This window comes from Zonotrichia leucophrys, chromosome 2 (genome assembly GCF_028769735.1).
Source record: "Zonotrichia leucophrys gambelii isolate GWCS_2022_RI chromosome 2, RI_Zleu_2.0, whole genome shotgun sequence".
Lineage (NCBI taxonomy): Eukaryota > Metazoa > Chordata > Aves > Passeriformes > Passerellidae > Zonotrichia > Zonotrichia leucophrys.
Genome location: NC_088171.1, coordinates 153,524,667 through 153,547,327, shown reverse-complemented (window position 1 = coordinate 153,547,327; position 22,661 = coordinate 153,524,667). Strand labels below are relative to the sequence as shown.

At 61.1% G+C, this 22,661-nt stretch overlaps 1 protein-coding gene across 1 annotated transcript; it reads right to left on the bottom strand.

The window, feature by feature from the left end:
* Positions 1 to 1,374: 1,374 nt before the first annotated feature.
* Positions 1,375 to 22,507, bottom strand: LOC135442984 (ranBP-type and C3HC4-type zinc finger-containing protein 1-like; the record flags this gene model as incomplete). Its single annotated transcript, XM_064703250.1, has 13 exons — positions 22,308 to 22,507; positions 20,711 to 20,969; positions 19,644 to 19,814; positions 18,661 to 18,799; positions 15,159 to 15,249; positions 13,238 to 13,580; positions 11,486 to 11,619; positions 9,341 to 9,507; positions 8,106 to 8,205; positions 7,033 to 7,193; positions 2,264 to 2,375; positions 1,546 to 1,725; positions 1,375 to 1,473 (listed from the first exon to the last, which is right to left on the bottom strand). Coding segments are annotated over exons 1-13 (2,112 nt in total), but the record flags the coding sequence as incomplete, so codon positions are not given.
* Positions 22,508 to 22,661: the final 154 nt, after the last annotated feature.

Here is a 22,661-nt window from a genome sequence, read left to right as displayed (position 1 = left end):
GCCCCCCCCCCCAGACCCACCTGCAGCATTTCCCGGCCCCCCCCGGGACCCCAGACCCCCTGCAGTGTCCTGGACCCCCAAACCCCCCCCAAACCCCCCCCCCGACCCCCCTGCAGCAGTCCCGGCCCCCCCCAAAGCCCCCAGACCCCCCCTTGGGCATGGCCCCGGACCCCCCAATCCCCCCAGCCCAACCGCAGCATGGCCCGCCCCCCCCCCCAAAGCCCCCGACCCCCTGCGCGGGCCCCCGGACCCCCCCCCCCAAGCCCCCAGACCCACCTGCAGCATGGGCCCGCCCCCCCCCAAACCCCCCAGCCCCCCTGCAGATGTCCTGGCCCCCCCCTTTCCCCCCCCAGTGCCCCCGCCCACCTGCGGCATGGCCCGGACCCCCCCCCCAAAAACCCCCCAGACCCCCTTCCCCGGGGCCCCCCGCCCCCCCCAAAGCCCCACCCCCACCTGGGAGGGCCCCCCGGACCCCCCCCCCCCCAAAGCCCCCAGACCCACCTGCAGCATGGCCCGGACCCCCCCCGGGACCCCAGACCCACCTGCAGCATGGCCCGGACCCCCCAATGCCCCCCAAAGCCCCAGACCCACCCCCTGGCCCCCACCCCCCAGTCCCCCCCCCCCCCCCGCATGGCCCGGACCCCCCAGAGCCCCCCGACCCAAACCGCAGCCCCCGGGGCCCCCCAATGTCCCCCAAGCCCCCAGACCCCCCTCCCCAGCAGGCCCGGACCCCCGGCCCCCCAGACCCCCCCCGGCTGGCCCGGACCCCCCAAACCCCCCGCCCCCGAGCAGGGCCCCCCGGACCCCCAACCCCCCCAGGCCCCCAGACCCACCCCCAGCTGGCCCGGCCCCCCCGTGCCCCCCAAAGCCCCGACCACCTGCAGCATGGCCCGGCCCCCCCCAATGCCCCCCGAGCCCCCGACCCTGCAGCTGGCCCGGACCCCAGTCCCCCCCCAAAGCCCCAGCCCCACCTGCGCATCCCCGGGCCCCCCCCAAAGCCCCTGACCCCCTGCCCTGGCCCCAGCCCCCCCAAACCCCCCCAAACCCCCCAGACCCACTGCAGATGTCCCGGACCCCCCAATGCCCCCAGACCCACCTGCGCAGGGCCCCGGACCCCCCGTGTCCCCCAAGCCCAGACCCACCTGCAGCATGTCCCGGAACCCCCAAAGCCCCCCAAAGCCCCAGACCCACCTGCAGCATGTCCCGGACCCCCCAGTGCCCCCAGACCCACCTGCAGCATGGCCCGGACCCCCCAAAGCCCCCCAAAGCCCCCAGACCCACCTGCAGCATGTCCCGGACCCCCCCCCAAAGCCCCCAGACCCACCTGCAGCATGGCCCGGACCCCCCAATGCCCCCCAAAGCCCCCAGACCCACCTGCAGCATGTCCCGTGTCTGGCGAGCGGCCGCATCGTGCAGCGCCCGCAGCTGCAGCTCGTCCTGGTACTGCCGGCAGTTCTGCCCCTCGTGGATGGCCTGGGGGGGCCGGGGGTCAGTGTGGGACCCCCAGAACCCCCCCGGGACCCCCCCGGGACCCCCCGGTCTGACCTTGCACAGGAGGCAGTTGAGGGCCCCGCACACCGGGCACGGGAACTCGTTCACCGCGTCCTCGTAGAAGCACCAGCCCGGGCAGTCCCGGCCCCGGCAGTGGAAACTGTTCCGGCTGCGGCGCTCGGCCAGGGCCAGCCCGCGGGCCAGGAACCGCGCGTGCTCCTCGGGGGACAGCAGCTGCGACATTGGGGACAGCGGGGACATTGGGGACATTGGGGACACGGGGACATTGGGGACAGCAGGGACATCGGGGACATTGGCACTGGGACCCCTGAGCCAGCGCCAGCCCCCACACCAGGAACCGCGCGTGCTCCTCGGGGGACAGCAGCTGTGACATTGGGGACATTGAAACCCCCAGAGTCACTGTCACCCACCCATGGGACCCCTGAGTCACTGTCACCCACCCATGGGGACCCTCGTGTCACCAGCTCCCACATCAGGGGTGGCATTGGGACCCCTGAGTCACTGTCACCCACCGTCACCCACCCATGGGGACCCCAACCCTACCTAAGGGGACAGCCTGGTCCCCTGGGAGCCCCCTGTGTGGGGGTGGCTGTGACCCCCCCGGTGTCCCCTGTCCCCCCCGGTGTCCCCTGTCCCCCCCGGTGTCCCCCCGGTGCTCACGGCGCGGATCTCGCGCTCCTGCAGGTGGCTGTGACCCCCCCGGTGTCCCCCCGGTGTCCCCTGTCCCCCCCGGTGTCCCCCCAATGCTCACGGCGCGGATCTCGCGCTCCTGCAGGTGGCTGCCACAGGCGTAGGTGACATCGCGGAAGGGACAGGCCACCACCGGCTCCTCGCTGAAGTTGATCACCTGCCGCAGGCACTCCCTGGGGACAGTGGGGACATTGGGGGGGTCAGGGACACCGGGGGGACACTGGGGGAGGCTGAGGGACACTGGGCTGTCAGGGGTGGTCACTGGGATGGTCACTGGGGTGGTCACTGGGGTGGTGTGGGGGTGTCAGGGATGGTCACTGGGATGGTCACTGGGGTGGTCACTGGAGTGGTCACTGGGGTGGTGTGGGGGTGTCAGGGGTGGTCACTGGGTGGTCACTGGGTGGTCACTGGAGGGGTCACTGGGGTGGTGTGGGCATGTCAGGGATGGTCACTGGGGTGGTGTGGGGGTGGTCACTGGAGTGGTCACTGGGATGGTCACTGGCGTGGTGTGGGGGTGTCCGGGATGATCACTGGGATGGTCACTGGGTGGTCACTGGGATGGAGTGGGGGTGTCAGGGCTGGTCACTGGGATGGTCACTGGGTGGTCACTGGGTGGTCACTGGTGTGGTCACTGGCGTGGTGTGGGGGTGTCAGGGATGATCACTGGGTGGTCACTGGGGTGGTGGGGGGGTGTCAGGGGTGGTCACTGGCGTGGTGTGGGGGTGTCAGGGATGATCACTGGGGTGGTCACTGGGGTGGTCACTGGGGTGGTCACTGGAGTGGTCACTGGAGTGGTCACTGGGATGATCACTGGGGTGGTCACTGGGTGGTCACTGGAGTGGTCACTGGGATGGTCACTGGGGTGGTCACTGGTGTGGTCACTGGAGGGGTCACTGGAGGGGTCACTGGGATGGTCACTGGGATGGTCACTGGGATGGTCACTGGGGTGGTCACTGGAGGGGTCACTGGGGTGGTGTGGGGGTGTCAGGGATGGTCACTGGGGTGGTCACTGGAGTGGTCACTGGGGTGGTGTGGGGGGCTCAGGGCGGCTCTTGGGGCCGGTCACTCCAAAGGGGGGATGGTCAGTGGTCACTCTGGGGCTGGGGGATGCCGGGACTGCTCATGGCAATGGTGGGGGGGTCCCAGGGCCGAGTCACTCCAAAGGTGGGTGGGGGGTCCTGGCGTGGGGTCAGTGATGCTGGGGGGGTCACTGGGGTGGTCCTGGGGGTGTCCTGGTGCATCCCAGGTCTATCCCAGGTGTATCCTCATGTATCCCAGGTCTATCCCTGGTCTATCCCAGGTGTATCCCAGTGTATCCCAGCTGTACCTGGGTGTGCCCAGCTGTATCCCAGGTGTATGCCAGTCTATCCCAGGTATATCCCAGAGTGCCCAGGTGCATGCCCGTGTCTCCCAGCTGTATCCCAGGTCTACCCAGGTGCGCCCAGGTGTATCCTGGTCTATCCCAGGTGTATCCCAGGTGTGCCCAGTCTATCCCACGTGTGCCCAGGTGTGCCCAGGTCTATCCCAGCTGTATCCCAGTGTATCCCAGGTGTATCCCAGGTGTGCCCAGGTCTATCCCATGTGTACCCCAGGTATATCCCAGGTATGCCTAAGTGTGCCCAGGTGTATCCCGGTGTATCCCAGTCTATCCCCGTGTGCCCATGTGCACCCAGGTGTATCCCAGTCTATCCCAGCTGTACCCGGGTGTCCCAGGTGTATCCCAGTGTACCCAGTCTATTCCAGGTGTATCCCAGGTGTGCCCAGGTGCACCCAGGTGTATCCCCGTGGAGCCCAGTGTAATCCCAGGTGTATTCCAGGTGTGTCCCAGTCTATTCCAGGTGTATCCCAGTTACCAGGTGTATCCCAGGTGTACCCAGGTGTATCCCAGTCTATCCCAGGTGTATCCCAGGTGTGCCCAGGTGCACCCAGGTGTATCCCCGTGTGCCCAGGTGTATCCCAGGTGTATTCCAGGTGTGTCCCACTCTATTCCAGGTGTATCCCAGGTGTACCCAGGTGTATCCCAGGTGTATCCCAGTCTATCCCAGGTGTATCCCAGGTGTGCCCAGGTGCACCCAGGTGTATCCCCTGATGTGCCCAGGTGTATCCCAGGTGTATATACCAGGTTGTTCCCACTCTATTCCAGGTGTCCATCCCCCCAGGTGTACCCCCAGTGTACTTCCAGGTGTAATGACCCAGTCTATCCCAGGTGTATCCCAGGTGTGCCCAGGTGCACCCAGGTGTATCCCCGTGTGCCCAGGTGTATCCCAGGTGTATTCCAGGTGTGTCCCAGTCTATCCCAGGTGTATCCCAGGTGTATCCCAGGTGTGCCCAAGTGTGCCCAGGTGTATCCCATGTCTATCCCCGTGTGCCCAGGTGTATCCCAGGTATATCCCAGGTGTATGCCAGGTGTATCCCAGTCTATCCCAGGTGTATCCCAGGTGTGCCCAGGTGCACCCAGGTGTATCCCCGTGGGCCCAGGTGTATCCCAGGTGTACCCAGGTGTATTCCAGGTGTGTCCCAGTCTACCCCAGGTGTATCCCAGGTGTGTCCCGGCCCCGGTACCGGCAGAAGCTGTGCAGGCAGTCCCGCAGCAGCACGGCCCGGCCCGCCGGGTCTATCCCAGTCTATCCCAGGTGTATCCCCGTGGGCCCAGGTGTACCCAGGTGTATCCCAGGTGTATCCCAGTCTATCCCAGGTGTATCCCAGGTGTGCCCAGGTGCACCCAGGTGTATCCCCGTGTGCCCAGGTGTATCCCAGGTGTATTCCAGGTGTGTCCCAGTCTATCCCAGGTGTATCCCAGGTGTGTCCCGTTGAATCCTGGTGTATCCCTGTGTATTCCAGAGGTGCCCAGGTGTATCCCATGTCTATCCCCATGTGCCCAGGTGTATCCCAGGTGTATCCCAGGTGTGCAGTACCGGCAGAAGCTGTGCAGGCAGTCCTGCAGCAGCACGGCCCGGCCCGCCGGGTCTATCCCAGTCTATCCTAGGTGTATCCCCGTGGGCCCAGGTGTATCCCAGGTGCACCCAGGTGTATCCCAGGTGTGCGGTACCGGCAGAAGCTGTGCAGGCAGTCGCGCAGCAGCACGGCCCGGCCCACCGGGTCTATCCCAGTCTATCCCAGGTGCACCCAGGTGTATCCCCGTGTGCCCATGTGCACCCAGGTGTATCCCAGTCTATCCCAGGTGTATCCCCGTGTACCCAGGTGTACCCAGGTGTATCCCAGGTGTATCCCAGGTGTGCGGTACCGGCAGAAGCTGTGCAGGCAGTCGCGCAGCAGCACGGCCCGGCCCGCCGGGTCTATCCCAGTCTATCCAGGTGTATCCCAGGTGTATCCCCGTGGGCCCAGGTGTACCCAGGTGTATCCCAGGTGTATCCCAGTCTATCCCAGGTGTATCCCAGGTGTGCCCAGGTGCACCCAGGTGTATCCCCGTGTGCCCAGGTGTATCCCAGGTGTATTCCAGGTGTGTCCCAGTCTATCCCAGGTGTATCCCAGGTGTGTCCCGTTGAATCCTGGTGTATCCTTGTGTATCCCAGTCTATCCCAGGTGTGCCCAGGTGTATCCCATGTCTATCCCCGTGTGCCCAGGTGTATCCCAGGTGTATCCCAGGTGTACCCAGGTGTATCCCAGGTGTATTCCAGGTGTATCCCAGTCTATCCCAGGTGTATCCCAGGTGTGCCCAGGTGCACCCCAGGTGTATCCCCGTGTGCCCAGGTGTATCCCAGGTGTATTCCAGGTGTGTCCCAGTCTATCCCAGTCTATCCCAGGTGTATCCCAGTGTATCCCAGGTGTGTCCCAGTCTATCCCAGGTGTATCTTGTTGAATCCCAGTGTATCCCCGTGTATCCCAGTCTATCCCAGGTGCGCCCAGGTGTATCCCAGTCTATCCCAGGTGTATCCCAGGTGTGCAGTACCGGCAGAAGCTGTGCAGGCAGTCGCGCAGCAGCACGGCCCGGCCCGCCGGGTCTATCCCAGTCTATCCCAGGTGTATCCCAGGTGTATCCCAGGTGTGTCCCGTTGAATCCTGGTGTATCCTTGTGTGTCCCAGTCTATCCCAGGTGTATCCCCGTGTGCCCAGGTGTATCCCAGGTGTATCCCAGGTGTATCCCGGCCCCGGTACCGGCAGAAGCTGTGCAGGCAGTCGCGCAGCAGCACGGCCCGGCCCGCCGGGTCTATCCCAGTCTATCCCAGTCTATTCCAGGTGTATCCCAGTCTATTCCAGGTGTACCCAGGTGTATCCCAGGTGTATCCCAGGTGTGCGGTACCGGCAGAAGCTGTGCAGGCAGTCGCGCAGCAGCACGGCCCGGCCCGCCGGGTCTATCCCAGGTGTATCCCAGGTGTATCCCCGTGTGCCCAGGTGTATCCCAGGTGTGCCCAGGTGTATCCCAGGTGTGCGGTACCGGCAGAAGCTGTGCAGGCAGTCCCGCAGCAGCACGGCCCAGCCCGCCGGGTCTATCCCAGTCTATCCCAGGTGTATCCCAGTCTATCCCAGGTGTGCCCAGGTGTACCCAGGTGTATCCCAGGTGTACCCAGGTGTATCCCAGGTGTATCCCAGGTGTATCCCAGTCTATCCCAGGTGCACCCAGGTGTATCCCAGGTGTACCCAGGTGCACCCAGGTGTATCCCAGGTGTATCCCAGTCTATCCCAGTGTATCCCAGGTGTATCCTGTTGAATCCCAGTGTATCCCAGTCTATCCCAGTCTATCCCAGGTGTATCCCAGTGTATCCCAGGTGTATCCCAGTCTATCCCAGTCTATCCCAGGTTATCCCCGTGGCCCAGGTGTATCCCAGGTGTATCCCAGGTGCACCCAGGTGTATCCCAGGTGTGCGGTACCGGCAGAAGCTGTGCAGGCAGTCCCGCAGCAGCACGGCCCGGCCCGCCGGCACCTCCTGCAGGCAGATCCCGCACTCGAGCGGCTCCGGGTTCAGCACCAGCCCCGCCTCCTCCGCCCGCAGCAGCTGCGCCAGGTTCCGCTGCCGCTCCGCCTCCAGCGCCTGGGGACGGGGACAAAAACCGGGAAAACGGGAAAAATGAGAAAAATGGAAAAAAACCCGGGAAAAAATGGGAGAAAAATCCGCGAAAAATGGGGAAATAACACGGGGAAAATGGGAGCAGCAGCTGCGCCAGGTTCTGCTGCCGCTCCGCCTTCAGCACCTGGAAACGGGGACAAAAACCGGGAAAACGGGAAAAATGAGAAAAATGGAAAAGATGGGAAAAATCGGGGGAAAAAACTGGGAAAAAACCCGGGGAAAATGGGAAAATGGGAGCAGCAGCTGCGCCAGGTTCCGCTGCCGCTCCGCCTCCAGTGCCTGGGGACAAAAAAAACGGGAAAATGGGAAAAATGAGAAAAATGGAAAAAACGGGGAAAATCAGGGAAAAAAAACCTGGGAAAAATGGGGAAAATACCCAGTAAAAATGGGAAAATGGGAGCAGCAGCTGAGCCAGGTTCCGCTGATGCTCTGCCTCCAGTGCCTGGGAATGGGGACAAAAACCGGGAAAACAGGAAAAATGAGAAAAATGGAAAAAATGGGAAAAATGGGAGGAAAACTGGGGAAAAAATCTGCGAAAAATGGGGAAAAAACCTGGGGAATATGGGAAAATGGGAGCAGCAGCTGCGTCAGGTTCTGCTGCCGCTCCGCCTTCAGCGCCTGGAAACGGGGACAAAAACCGGGAAAACGGGAAAAATTGAAAGAAAATGGGAAAACCAGGAAAAAATCGGGAAAAATGGAGAAAAAAAACCCCGGGAAAAATGGGGAAAAAACTCAGGAAAAACAGAAAAATGGGAGCAGCAGCCACTGACCCCACAGCCCCCATACCTGCTGGCACTGCTGTGTCCCAACACGCTGATCCCAGATCCCATTGATTGATCCCATAGATCCCATTGATTGATCCCATTGATCCCATACCTGCTGGCACTGCCGGGTCCCGTCGCGCTGATCCCATAGATCCCATTGACCCCATAGATCCCACTGATTGATCCCATTGATCCCACAGTACCTGCTGGCACTGCCGGGTCCCGTCGCACTGATCCCATATCCCATTGATTGATCCCATTGATTGATCCCATTGATTGATCCCACTGATTGATCCGATTGATCCCACAGTACCTGCTGGCACTACCGCGTCCCATCGCGCTGATCCCACATCCCACTGATTGATCCCATAGATCCCATTGATTGATCCCATTGATCCCGTACCTGCTGGCACTGCCGGGTCCCATCGCGCTGATCCCATATCCCACTGATTGATCCCATAGATCCATTTATGATCCCACTCCACTGATGATCCCATGATCCCATTTATGATCCCATACCCCTGATGATCCCATGCCCATGGATCCATGATCCCTACCTGCTGGCACTGCCGGGTCCCGTCACACTGATCCCATTGATCCCATTGATTGATCCCATAGATCCCATTGATTGATCCCATTGATTGATCCCATTGATCCCACAGTACCTGCTGGCACTGCCGGGTCCCGTCGCGCTGATCCATATCCTGATTGATCCCATGATTGATCCATGATCCGTACTGTGGCACTGCGGTCCGTCACGCTGATCCCAATCCACTGATCGATCTTGATCCCATTGATTGATCCCATTGATCCCACAGTACCTGCTGGCACTGCCGGGTCCCGTCGCACTGATCCCATATCCCATTGATTGATCCCATATCCCATTGATTGATCCCATTGATTGATCCCATTGATCCCACAGTACCTGCTGGCACTGCCGGGTCCACTGCGCTGATCCCTATCCCTGATTGATCCCATATCCCATTGATTGATCCCATAGATCCCACTGATTGACCATTGATCCCACATACCTGCTGGCACTGCGGCGCCCGTCGCGCGACCCATCCATTGATTGATCCCATTGATTGATCCCATTGATCCCACTGATTGATCCCATTGATTGATCTCATAGATCCCACTGATTGATCCATGATCCACAGTCCTCTGGCCGCCAGGTCCATCGCACTGATCCATTGATCATTGATTGATCATTGATCCATTGATTGATCCATTGATTGATCATTGACACAGTACCTGCTGGCACTGCCAGGTCCCGTCGCCTTGATCCCATAATCCATTGATTGATCCATTGATTGATCATGATTGGATCGCCATTGATCCACAGACCGCGGCATGCGGGTCCCGTCTGCGCACCTCTGCAGCCGCCGCAGCTCGGCGGGGTCGGGGCGGTGCCCCCCGGGCACTCGGTACCCCTCGGGCCGGGGGGCGCTGCACATCTCACACCCAGGGCGGGTGGGCTTGTTCAGGAACGTGCACTGGGGACATGGCCAGCCCTGGGAATGGGATTGGGAATTATTGGGATTTGGATTGGGAACAGGGCCCATCTCACACCCAGGGCGGGTGGGCTTGTTCAGGAACGTGCAGGACGCACCTGGGAACTGGGAATGGGATTTGGATTATTGGGATTATTGGGATTGGGAACGGGGCCCATCTCACAGCCAGGGCGGGTGGGCTTGTTCAGGAACGTGCACTGGGGACATGGCCAGCCCTACAATGGGATTATTGGGATTATTGGGATTATTGGGATTATTTGGATTATTGGGATTGGGAACAGGGCCCATCTCACAGCCAGGGCGGGTGGGCTTGTTCAGGAACGTGCACTGGGGACACGGCCAGCCCTGGGAATGGGATTATTGGGATTATTTGGATTGGGATTATTTGGATTATTGGGATTATTGGGATTGGGAATGGGGCACATCTCACAGCCCGGGCGGGTGGGCTTGTTCAGGAACGTGCACTGGGGACATGGCCAGCCCTGGGAATGGGATTGGGAATTATTGGGATTATTGGGATTGGGAACAGGGTATATCACTGCCAGGGCGAGTGGGCTTGTTCAGGAACGTGCACTGCGGACATGGCCAGCCCTACAATGGGATTATTGGGATTATTGGGATTGGGAATTATTATTGGGATTATTGGGATTGGGAATGGGGCACATCTCACACCCAGGGCGAGTGGGCTTGTTCAGGAATGTGCATTGGGGGCACAGCCAGCCCTGGGAATGGGATTATTGGGATTATTGGGATTATTGGGATTGGGAATTATTTGGATTATTGGGATTGGGAACAGGGCCCATCTCACAGCCCGGGCGGGTGGGCTTGTTCAGGAACGTGCACTGGGGACACGGCCAGCCCTGCAATGGGATTATTTGGATTATTGGGATTATTGGGATTATTGGGATTGGGAATTATTTGGATTATTGGGATTGGGAACAGGGCCCATCTCACACCCAGGGCGGGTGGGCTTGTTCAGGAACGTGCACTGGGGGCACGGCCAGCCCTGGGAATGGGATTGGGAATTATTGGGATTATTGGGATTGGGAACAGGGCCCATCTCACAGCTTGTTCAGGAACGTGCACTGGGGACACGGCCAGCCCTGCAATGGGATTGGGATTGGGATTGGGGTATGGCCAGCCTGCCTGGGAATGGGAAGGAGATTGGGATTGGGGCTGGGATTTGGAATGGGATTGAGAACAGGGCTGGGGGCATGGCCAGCCTGCCTGGGAACAGGATCAGGATTGGGAATGGGAATGGGAACTGGAACATGGCACATCTCAGAGCCCGGGCAGGTGGGGGTGGGCAGCGCTCAGGGGCTGTGTCCACCCTGAAACACTGGGACTGGGATCAGGGATTGGGATCAGGAGCAGGGATTGGGATCAGGAGCAGGGATTGGGATCAGGACCAGGGACTGGGATCAGAGATTGGCATGGGGATCAGGGACTGGGATTGGGATCAGGACCAGGAACTGGGATCAGGGATTGGGATCAGGAGCAGGGATTGGGATCAGGGATTGGGATCAGGACCAGGGATTGGGATCAGGGACTGGGATTGGGATCAAGGATCAGGATCAGGGACTGAGATCAGCATAAGGAATTGGGACCACGATCAAGGATCAAGATCAAGACTGGGATCAGGATAAGGGATAGGGGTTTGGATCAGGATCAGGGCCAGGATAAGGGATCAGGACTAGGGATTAGGATCAGGATATGGGATTGGGATCAGGGATCAGGGATTGGGATTGGGATCAAGGATCAGGATCAGGGATTGAGATCAGCATAAGGGACTGGGACCAGGATCAAGGATCAAGATCAAGACTGGGATCAGGATAAGGGATAGGGATTTGGATCAGGAATCAGGACCAGGATCAGGGATTAGGATCAGGATCAGGGCCAGGATCAGGGATCAGGACCAGGGATTAGGATCAGGATATGGGATTGGGATTGGGATCAGGGATGGGGGTCAGGGCATGACCTGCTCAGGTGAGGGTGGGCGGGGCTCAGGGCCCGTGGGCGGGGCCCCGGCGCTGTCCCAGAGCTGCAGCGAGTCCAGGTGATCCCGGATGTCCCCGATGTCCATCCGCTCCGGGGGCTCCTCGGGGACACGGCCTGGGGACAGACGGACACGGCACGGGCTGGCACCGACCCAGAACGGGACCAGGAATGGGACAGGGAATGGGAATGGGAACGGGAATGGGAATGGGAATGGGACAGGGAACAGGAGGAAGGAGATGGAGAAAAGGAGGAGGAAGGAACAGGAGCAGGAGGAGGAGGATGATGAAAGGGCAGAAGCAGAAGCAGCAGGCTGAGAATGATGATGAGGAAGGAGCAGGATGAGAATGGTGAAGAAGGAGCAGGAGAATGATGAGGAGGAGGAAGCAGCATGCTGAGGATGAGGATGATGAAGAGGAAGGAGCAGCCTGAGGATGCTGAGGAAGGAGCAGGCTGAGGATGAAGGAGCAGGAGCAGCAGCAGGCCAAGGATGCTGAGGAAGAAGCAGGGTGAGGCTGCTGCTGATGAAGGCTCCATCCCCATACCTGCCCCAGGCACTCCATCCCCGTGTCCATCCCCATACCTGCCCCAGGTGCTCCATCCCCATCCCCATCCCCATCCCCGTACCTGCCCCAGGTGCTCCGTCCCTGTGTCCATCCCCGTACCTGCCCCAGGTGCTCCATCCCTGTGTCCATCCCCATCCCCGTACCTGCCCCAGGTGCTCCATCCCTGTGTCCATCCCTGTGTCCATCCCCGTACCTGCCCCAGGTGCTCCATCCCTGTGTCCATCCCCGTACCTGCCCCAGGTGCTCCGTCCCCGTGTCCATCCCTGTACCTGCCCCAGGTGCTCCGTCCCCGTACCTGCCCCAGGTGCTCCATCCCCGTGTCCATCCCCATCCCCGTACCTGCCCCAGGGGCTCCATCCCCATGTCCATCCCCATCCCCATCCCCGTGTCCATCCCTGTGTCCATCCCCGTACCTGCCCCAGGTGCTCCATCCCCGTGTCCATCCCCGTGTCCATCCCCGTACCTGCCCCAGGTGCTCCATCCCCATGTCCATCCCCGTGTCCATCCCCGTACCTGCCCCAGGTGCTCCATCCCCGTGTCCATCCCCGTACCTGCCCCAGGTGCTCCATCCCCGTGTCCATCCCCATCCCCATACCTGCCCCAGGTGCTCCGTCCCCGTGTCCATCCCTGTACCTGCCCCAGGTGCTCCATCCCCGTGTCCACCCCTGTACCTGCCCCAGGTGCTCCGTCCCTGTGTCCATCCCCGTACCTGCCCCAGGTGCTCCGTCCCCGTCTCCATCCCCGTACCTGCCCCAGGTGCTCCATCCCCATGTCCATCCCCGTGTCCATCCCCGTACCTGCCCCAGGTGCTCCATCCCCATGTCCATCCCCATCCCCGTACCTGCCCCAGGTGCTCCGTCCCCGTGTCCATCCCCGTACCTGCCCCAGGTGCTCCGTCCCCGTGTCCATCCCCGTACCTGCCCCAGGTGCTCCATCCCTGTGTCCATCCCTGTGTCCATCCCTGTACCTGCCCCAGGTGCTCCATCCCTGTGTCCATCCCCGTACCTGCCCCAGGTGCTCCATCCCCATGTCCATCCCTGTACCTGCCCCAGGTGCTCCATCCCTGTGTCCATCCCTGTGTCCATCCCCGTACCTGCCCCAGGTGCTCCATCCCCGTGTCCATCCCCGTGTCCATCCCCGTACCTGCCCCAGGTGCTCCATCCCCGTACCTGCCCCAGGTGCTCCGTCCCCGTGTCCGTCCCCGTCCCCGTGCAGCCCCGCGGCGCGCAGCAGCTCCTGTGCCTGCAGCTCCCGCTGCCGCTCGGGGCCCGCCGGGGCCGGGGCCGGGGCCGGGGTCGCTCCCGCCGCCGCTCCCGGTGCTGCTCCCGCTCCCGGAGCCGTTCCCGCTCCCGGCGCCGGTTCCAGCGCCGCCCGCGCCGAGAGGAGGAAGAGGAAGGCGGGGTCGCCGTCGCGGCGGATGCCGTAGGAGGCCAGGCTGCGCCCGTCCCGGCACAGGCTCTGCCCGATGATCCAGCGCTGCGCTGAAGGGGGAAAGCCGTACTCGCGGAACACCTGCGGGAACAGGGGGGATCATGTGGGATCGGGGGGATCCTGGGGGATTGAGGGGATCCTGTGGGGTCAGGGGGATCCTACAGGATTGAGGGGATTGGGGGAACGTGTACTCGCAGAACACCTGCGGGAAAAGGGGGGATCATGTGGGATCGGGGGGATCCTGGGGGATTGAGGGGATCCTGTGGGGTCAGGGGGATCCTATAGGATTGAGGGGATTGGGGGGATCGGGGGAACCCGTACTCGTGGAACACCTGCGGGAACAGGGGGGATCATGTGGGATCTGGGGGATCCAGGGGATCAGGGGGATCCTACAGGATTGGGGGGATCGGGGGAACCCGTACTCGTGGAACACCTGCGGGGAAATGGGGGGTCATATGGGATCGGGCGGATCCTGGGGGATTGAGGGGATTGGGGGGATCGGGGGAACCCATACTCGCGGAACACCTGCGGGAAAAAGGGGGATCCTGTGGGATCTGGGGGATCCAGGGGATCCTATAGGATTGGGGGGATTGGGGGGATCGGGGGAACCCGTACTCGTGGAACACCTGCGGGGAAAAGGGGTATCCTGTGGGATCTGGGGGATCCAGGGGATCGGGGGGATCCTACAGGATTGAGGGGATTGGGGGGATCGGGGGAACCCGTGCTCGCGGAACACCTGCGGGAAAAAGGGGGATCCTGTGGGATCTGGGGGATCCAGGGGATCCTACAGGATTGAGGGGATTGGGGGGATCGGGGGAACCCGTACTCGTGGAACACCTGCGGGGAAATGGGGGTCATATGGGATCGGGCGGATCAGGGGGACTGGGGGAATCTTATGGGATATGGGGGAACTTATACTCCCAGAACACCTGGGGGATCAGGGGAGATCCTATGGGATCAGGGGGATCCTATGGGATCAGGGGGAACCCGTACACCCAGAACACCTAGGGGGACGTGATCCTATGGGATTGGGGGCACAGGGGGAACCTGTACTCGTGGAACACCTGGGGATCAGGGGGGAGCCTATGGGATCAGGGAGGATCAAGGGGGAACCCGTACTTATGGAACATCTGGGGGATCAGGGATCACAAGGGATTGGCAGGGATCTCATGTGAGATCCTGAGGGAACCTGGAGAAATCCTGGGAGATCCCAGGGAGATCCTGGGGAAGCCCTGGGCAGATACTGGGGGGGATCCTGGGGAGAGCCTGGGGAAAATCCCAGGGGACATCCTGAGGAGATCCCAGGTGAGCCCCCAGGCAAAAACCCCAGGGGAGATCCCAGGGGAACTCCAGGTGAGCCTCAGGTGGGCCCTGGGTAAGATCCACGGGAGATCTCAGATGGGATCCCAGGTAAAACCCCAGGTGAGACCCCAGGTGAGATCCTGGGAGAGATCCCAGGTGAGCTCTGGGTCAGATCCCAGGGGAGATCCCAGGTAAAACCCCAGTGAGATTCCAGGTAAAATCCCAGGTGACTCCCAGGGATCCTGGTCCCACAGAGCAGGGGCTGGCCCAGCTCCCAGGTGACACCATTCCCCCCAGGTGACCCCAGGTGGCCCTGGATGTCCCCAGGTGTCCCCAGGTGTGCCCAGGTGTCCGTACCTGCTCCTTGAGGGTGCCGATGGTGACGTGGGGCTGCACCCGCAGGGTGATGCTGGCCGAGGACGTGGCGTCCTCCACCCCCACTGCCATGCTGGGAATGGGGCAGAGACATCATGGGATATATGGGATATAGGGGATAGAGGGGATATATGGGATATATTGGATAGACGGGATATATGGGATAGGGATTGGGGTTTGGAATTTCAGTTTGGGATTGGGATACGGGGTGTGGGATATGGGATTGGGGTTTGGAGTGTGGGCACGGCATGCTGGGAACCAGGGGGAGAGACAGTGGGATATATGGGATAGATGGGATATGTGGGATATATGGGGTATATGGGACACACAGAGTGTATGGGATAGATGGGATATATGGGGTATATGGGATAGGTGGGATATATGGGGTATATGGGACACACAGAGTGTATGGGATAGATGGGATATATGGGGTATATGGGATAGGTGGGAGCTATGACATATATGGGATATAGGGAATAGAGAATATATGGGATATATGGGATTGGGGTTTGGGATGCAGGATAATGGGGTGTGGGGTACGGCATACTGGGAACCAGGGGGAGAGACAGTGGGATATTTGGGATAGATGGGATAGATGGGATTTGGGGTGTGGGATGTGGGTACAGCATGCTGGGAATGGGGGAGAGGTAATGGGATATATTGGATAGATGGGATATATGGGGTATACGGGACATATGGGGTATATGGGATAGATGGGATATATGGAGGGTATGGGATATATGGAGATAGGAGATATATGGAATATACGGGATATAAGGAGTATATGGGATAGATGGGATATATAGGAAGCATGGCATATATGGGAATAGGGGATTTATGGGATATATGGGATTGGGGGTTTGTGGTGTGGGGTGTGCGTACGGCATGCTGGGAACCAGGGGGAGAGACAGTGGGATATATGGGATAGACGGGATGGATGAGATTTGGGGTGTGGGGTTTGGGGTGTGGGGTACAGCATGCTGGGAATGGGGAGAGATAATGGGATTGGGACTGGGATTGGGATTGGGGTTTGGGATTGGGGATTGGGGTACGGCATGCTGGGAATGGGCAGAGATAATGGGATTGGGATTGGGGTTTGGGGATTGGGGTTTGGGATTGGGGTACGGCATGCTGGGAATGGGGAGAGATAATGGGATTGGGATTGGGGTTTGGGATTGGGGTTTGGGATTGGGGATTGGGGTACGGCATGCTGGGAATGGGCAGAGATAATGGGATTGGGATTGGGGTTTGGGGATTGGGGTTTGGGATGTAGGATATGGGGTGTGGGGTTTGGGGTGTGGGGTACAGCATGCTGGGAATGGGCAGAGATAATGGGATTGGGATTGGGGTTGGGATTGGGGTTTGGGATTGGGGTTTGGGATTGGGGGTTGGGGTACGGCATGCTGGGAATGGGAGAGAGACATAATGGGATTGGGACTGGGATTGGGATTGGGGTTTGGGATGTAGGATATGGGGTGTGGGGTTTGGGGGGTGGGGTACGGCATGCTGGGAATGGGCAGAGATAATGGGATTGGGATTGGGGTTTGGGGATTGGGTTTGGGGTTTGGGGTTTGGCATGCCGGGAACAAGGGAGGCAACGGGATGACGTTGATGAGGAAGGCAGGGGCAGAGGATGAGGATGATGACGAGGATGAGAAAGGCAGTGGGTGGGGATGAGGATGACGATGCTGCTGAGGAAGGCAGAAGATGGGAATGACGAGGAAGGCAGGGGCAGAGAATGGGGACGAGGATGACGATGATGAGGGTGATGATGAGGAGGATGAGGGTGATGGGGATGAGGAAGGCAGAGCATGGGGATGAGAATGACAATGATGAAGGTGATGAGGATGAGAAAGGCAGAGGACAGGGATGAGGATGACAATGATGAGGATGATGATGATGCTGAGGAAGGCAGAGTAGGGGGATGAAGGCAATGAGGATGATGAGGATGATGAGGATGATGAGGATGAGGAAGGCAGGGGCAGAGGATGGGGATGAGGATGACAATGATGAGGAGGAAGGCAGAGCATGGGGATGAGGACAATAGGACGATGAGGATGATGAGGATGAGGATGTTGAGGACGAGGATGATGAGGAAGGCAGAGGAACGGGAGGAGGATGATAAGGGTGGTGAGAATGAGGAAGGCGGGGGCAGAGGACAGGGATGAAGATGACAATGAGGATGATGATGAAGAAGGCAGAGAATGAGGAAGGTGAGGAAGGCAGAGCATGGGGATGAGGGTGATGAGGAAGGCAGGGGCAGACGACGATGATGAGGATGATGAGGGTGATGGGGATGAGGAAGGCAGAGAATGGGGATGAGGATGACAATGATGAGGATGATGAGGGTGATGGGGATGAGGAAGGCAGAGAATGGGGATGAGGATGACAATGATGAGGGTGATGGGGATGAGGAAGGCAGAGAATGGGGATGAAGATGAAAACAAGGGTGATGATGACGATGCTGATGAGGAAGACAGAGAACAGGGATGAGGATGAGGATGATGCTGATGAAGGCAGAGAATGAGGAAGGTGAGGAAGGCAGGGCATGGGGATGAGGATGACAATGATGAGGGTGATGAGGGTGATGGGGATGAGGAAGGCAGAGAATGGGGATGAGGATGACAATGATGAGGGTGATGAGGGTGATGGGGATGAGGAAGGCAGAGAATGGGGATGAAGATGAAAACAAGGGTGATGATGACGATGCTGATGAGGAAGACAGAGAACAGGGATGAGGATGAGGATGATGCTGATGAAGGCAGAGAATGAGGAAGGTGAGGAAGGCAGAGCATGAGGATGAGGGTGATGAGGAAGGCAGAGGCAGAGAATGGGGATGAGGATGACAATGATGAGGGTGATGAGGGTGATGGGGATGAGGAAGGCAGAGCATGGGGATGAGGGTGATGAGGAAGGCAGGGGCAGACGACGGCGATGAGGATGACGATGATGAGGGTGATGGGGATGAGGAAGGCAGAGAATGGGGATGAAGATGACAATGATGAGGGTGATGGGGATGAGGAAGGCAGAGAATGGGGATGAGGATGACAATGATGAGGGTGATGAGGGTGATGGGATGAGGAAGGCAGAGAATGGGGATGAGGATGACAATGATGAGGATGATGAGGGTGATGGGGATGAGGAAGGCAGAGAATGGGGATGAGGATGAAAACAAGGGTGATGATGACAATGCTGATGAGGAAGACAGAGAACAGGGATGAGGATGAGGATGATGCTGATGAAGGCAGAGAATGAGGAAGGTGAGGAAGGCAGAGCATGGGGATGAGGGTGATGAGGAAGGCAGAGGCAGAGAATGGGGATGACGATGACAATGATGAGGGTGATGAGGGTGATGGGGATGAGGAAGGCAGAGAATGGGGATGAAGATGAAAACAAGGGTGATGATGACGATGCTGATGAGGAAGACAGAGAACAGGGATGAGGATGAGGATGAGGATGATGCTGATGAAGGCAGGCTGCCCACCTGACGTGGCCCCCGGGGTCCCGGTGGCGCAGGCTCACGCTCAGCTCCGCGTGCCGCCGGGCCAGCGCCACCGCGCTCTGCGCCGCCACCGCCTCGTCCCCAAACGCGATGGCCTCGGCCAGCCGCAGGGCCAGCTCCTCTGGGGACATGGGGACACACAGGGACACGGGGATGGCACCCAGAGTGGGCATGGGGACACACAGGGACACACAGGGACATGGGGATGGCACCCAGAGTGGGCATGGGGACACACAGGGGACACACAGGGACATGGGGATGGCACCCAGAGCGGGCATGGGGACACACAGGGACACACAGGGACACGGGGATGGCACCCAGAGCGGGCATGGGGACACACAGGGACACACAGGGACACGGGGATGGCACCCAGGGTCACCCAGAGTGGCCATGGGGACACACAGGGACACACAGGGACACGCAGGGACAATGCAGGGACATGCAGGGACAGACAGGGACACACAGGGACACGGGGATGGCACCCAGAGTGGGCATGGGGACACACAGGACACACAGGGACACGGGATGGCACCCAGGACACCAGAGTGGGCATGGGGACACACAGGGACACACAGGGACACAGGGATGGCACCCAGGGACACCCAGAGTGGGCATGGGGACACACAGGGACACGGGGATGGCACCCAGAGCGAGCATGGGGACACACAGGGGACACAGGGATGCACCCAGAGCGGGCAGGGAGACACACAGGGACACACAGGGGACACACAGGGGACATGCAGGGACACCGTGGGGGACACAGTGTGGTGACACCGTGGGGACAGGAGGTGACCCCAGGGGAGGTTCCAGGGGGATTTCAGGGAATGTCCCCCTGGGAAGGGCTGTCCCACCCCATCCCTGTGCAGGTGGCACTTGGGGACAGGCTCAGGTGGCCCTGGTGTGTCCCAGACTCCAGGACAGGCCGGGGTGGCCCTGGTGTGTCCCACCCCGGGTCCCCGTGTCACCTGTCTGTGCCAGCTCCAGGACCTGCGCCTCCTCTGTGTCCTGCTCGGGCCCCTCGGCGGGTGGCACCAGGGATGTCCCCGCGGGTGGTGGCACCAGGGATGTCCCCGCAGGTGGCACCAGGGATGTCCCCGAGGGTGGCGCCAGAGATGTCCCCGTGTCACCCTCAGCGGCTGCGGGAGCACGGCAGGGACGGGGCTGTCACTGCTGTCACCACTGTCCCCAGTGTCCCCCCAATGTCCCCAATCCTCCCAGTGTCCCCAATGCCCCCCCAATGTTCCCGATGTCCCCAATGTTCCCGATGTCCCCAATGCCCCAATAACCCCAATCCCCTCAATGTCCCCAGTTGTCCCCAATGTCCCCACAATGTCCCACCTCTGTGTGCCTCCCTGAGGGGGCTGCTCAGCACCAGTGTCCCCAATGTCCCCAATGCCCCCAATGTCCCCAATCCCCCCAGTGTCCCCAATGTCCCCATGTCCCCAATGTCCCCAGTGTCTCCAGTGTCCCATTCCCAATTCCCATCCCCTCAATGTCCCCATTCCTCAATGTCCCCATGTCCCAGTTCCCAGTCCATGTCCCCACATGTCCCCAGTTCTCCCTAGATGTCCTCACATTCCATGTCCCCACCCAATGTCCCAAGTCCACTCTGTGTGCCTCCTGAGGGAGCTGCTCAGCACCAGTGTCCAGTCCCTCCAATGTCCCCAATCACCCCCAGTTGTCCTCAATGTCCAGTCCCCAATTCCCAATGTCCCCAAGTCACTCTGTGCTCTCTAGGAGTGCTCAGCCCAGTGTCCCAATGTCCCCAATTCCCCAGATGTCCCCTACTGTCCCCATGTCTCAATGTCCCCAATGTCCCCCATTGTCCCCACTGCCCAGTGTCCCCATTCCCATTCCATTCCCACGTGTCCACCTCTCCGTGTCTGAGGGAGCTGCTCACCACCAGTATCCCCAATGTCCCAAATATCCCCAATCCCCTCAATGTCCCCATGTCCTCAAGGTCCCCAATGTCCCCAGTGTCCCCACTGTCCCCAGTGTCCCCAATGCCCCCAATGTCCCCACAGTGTCCCACCTCTCCGTGCCTCCCTGAGGGAGCTGCTCAGCACCGTCCACCACTGCTGGGCCTCGCGCTCCTCGGGGAACCGCAGCGCCACCGCCTCTGTCCCCAGTGTCCCTGCTGGTGTCCCCAATGTCCCTGATGGTGTCCCCAGTGTCCCTGCTGTCCCTGCTGGTGTCCCCAGCGCTGTCCCCAGCGCTGGCAGCTGCAGCTCGTGGCTGGCGGGGCCGCACACGCGGTAGGACACGTCCCGCAGGTCACACTCTGCCAGGGGCTGGGGACACAGGGGACACGGGGGACACAGGGGACAGGGACAGGGGACAGGGACACAGGGGACACAGGGGACAGGGACAGAGGGGACACAGGGGACCAGGGAACATGGGCGGACCAGGGGACAGGGATGGGGACAGGGACAGGAGGGGACAGGGGGAATGGGGACAGGGACAGGACAGGGACACAGGAGGACAGGGAAGTGGGGACAGAGAGGGGAGGACAGGGCAGGATAGGAGGGGGGACAGGGATGGGACAGGGACAGAGGCAGGAGGGGACAGGGACAAGGATGGGGACAGGAAGGGACAGGGACAGAGGGGACAGGGACACAGAGGACAGAGGCAGGGATAGGGACATGAGGGGACACGGAACAGGGATGTGACAGGGACAGGAATGGGGACAGGAAGAGACAGGGACACAGGGGACACAGGAGACAGGGATGGGACAGGGGCAGAGGGGACAGGGATGGGGACAGAGATAGGACAGGTGCGGACTGGAGGTCAGGAACGGATGTGAACACGGATGGAGAGGGTTGGCCTGACTGGGGGGGTGACGAGGGACACCGGGAACAAGGGACGCAGGTAATCCGGAAACGGACAGGAGGAGACAGAGAGGGGACAAGGAAGGGACAGGAGAGGACAAGGATGGGGACAGGGATGGGACAGGGGCAGAAGGGACAGGAAAGGGCAGAAGTGGGACAGGAGGGGACAGGAACAGGGACAGGGGGAGACAGGGACACAGGGGACAGGGACAGGAGGACACAAGGGGACAGGGATGGGACAGGGACAGGAGAAGACAGGGACAGGGACAGGGACAGAGGGAACAGGGAGAGGACAGGGATGGGACAAGGATGGGGACAGGGACAGGGATGGTGACACGGGCAGGAGGGGACACGGACAGAGGGGACAGAGATGGGGACAGGTCTGCGGTCACTTTGGGTGTCCTGGTCACTCTCGGAGTGCCCTGACCCCCCCACGGACATGTCCCTGTCCCCAGCCATGTCCCCATCCCTGTGTCCCTTGTTCCTGTCCCTTGTCCTGGCTGGGGGTGACACGGGACAATCCCGGGTCCCCAATCAAGGGTCCCGCCCCAGGTTAATCCCGGGACAATCCCGGGGGACAATCCCGGGTCACTCTCATGGGGGAAATCCTGGGGGGACAATGCCGGGTCCCCAATCCCGGGTCCCCCCAGTTCAATCCCAGGTCAATCCCGGGACAATCCCGGTTCCCTCCGGTCTCTCGGGCCTCACCTCCCACCCCCCCAATTTCCCCGCCCCCTCCCCTCCCCCCGACCCCCGGGGCGCCCCCCGGGCCCCTCCCCCGCCCCCTCCCCTTCCCCTCACCGCGCCGCCCCCCGCCTCCGCCCGCCGCAGCGCCAGGCGGAAGCGGCGCCGCCCGTCGGCTCCCGGTGTGACGCTGAGCTGCAGGCGGAGCGCGGCGCCGGCGGCGGCGGCGGGCAGCAGGCGGCAGGGCGCGGCCAGCTCGGCCCGGGCCGCCATCAGCACTGTGCCAAAGGCGGCGGCGGCCAGCCCGGGCCCGGGCGCTTCGGGCGCCGCCATGGCGGCCCCGCCACTTCCGGCCTCCCGCCCGTGCGGTCCAGTTGCCAATAGGGTCCCCTCCGGGGGAGCGGGCGGGAAACGCGGCAGAGCACGCGGGGGTTCCGGGGGAGGAGCGTTCCGCCCTGGCCACGCCCCATG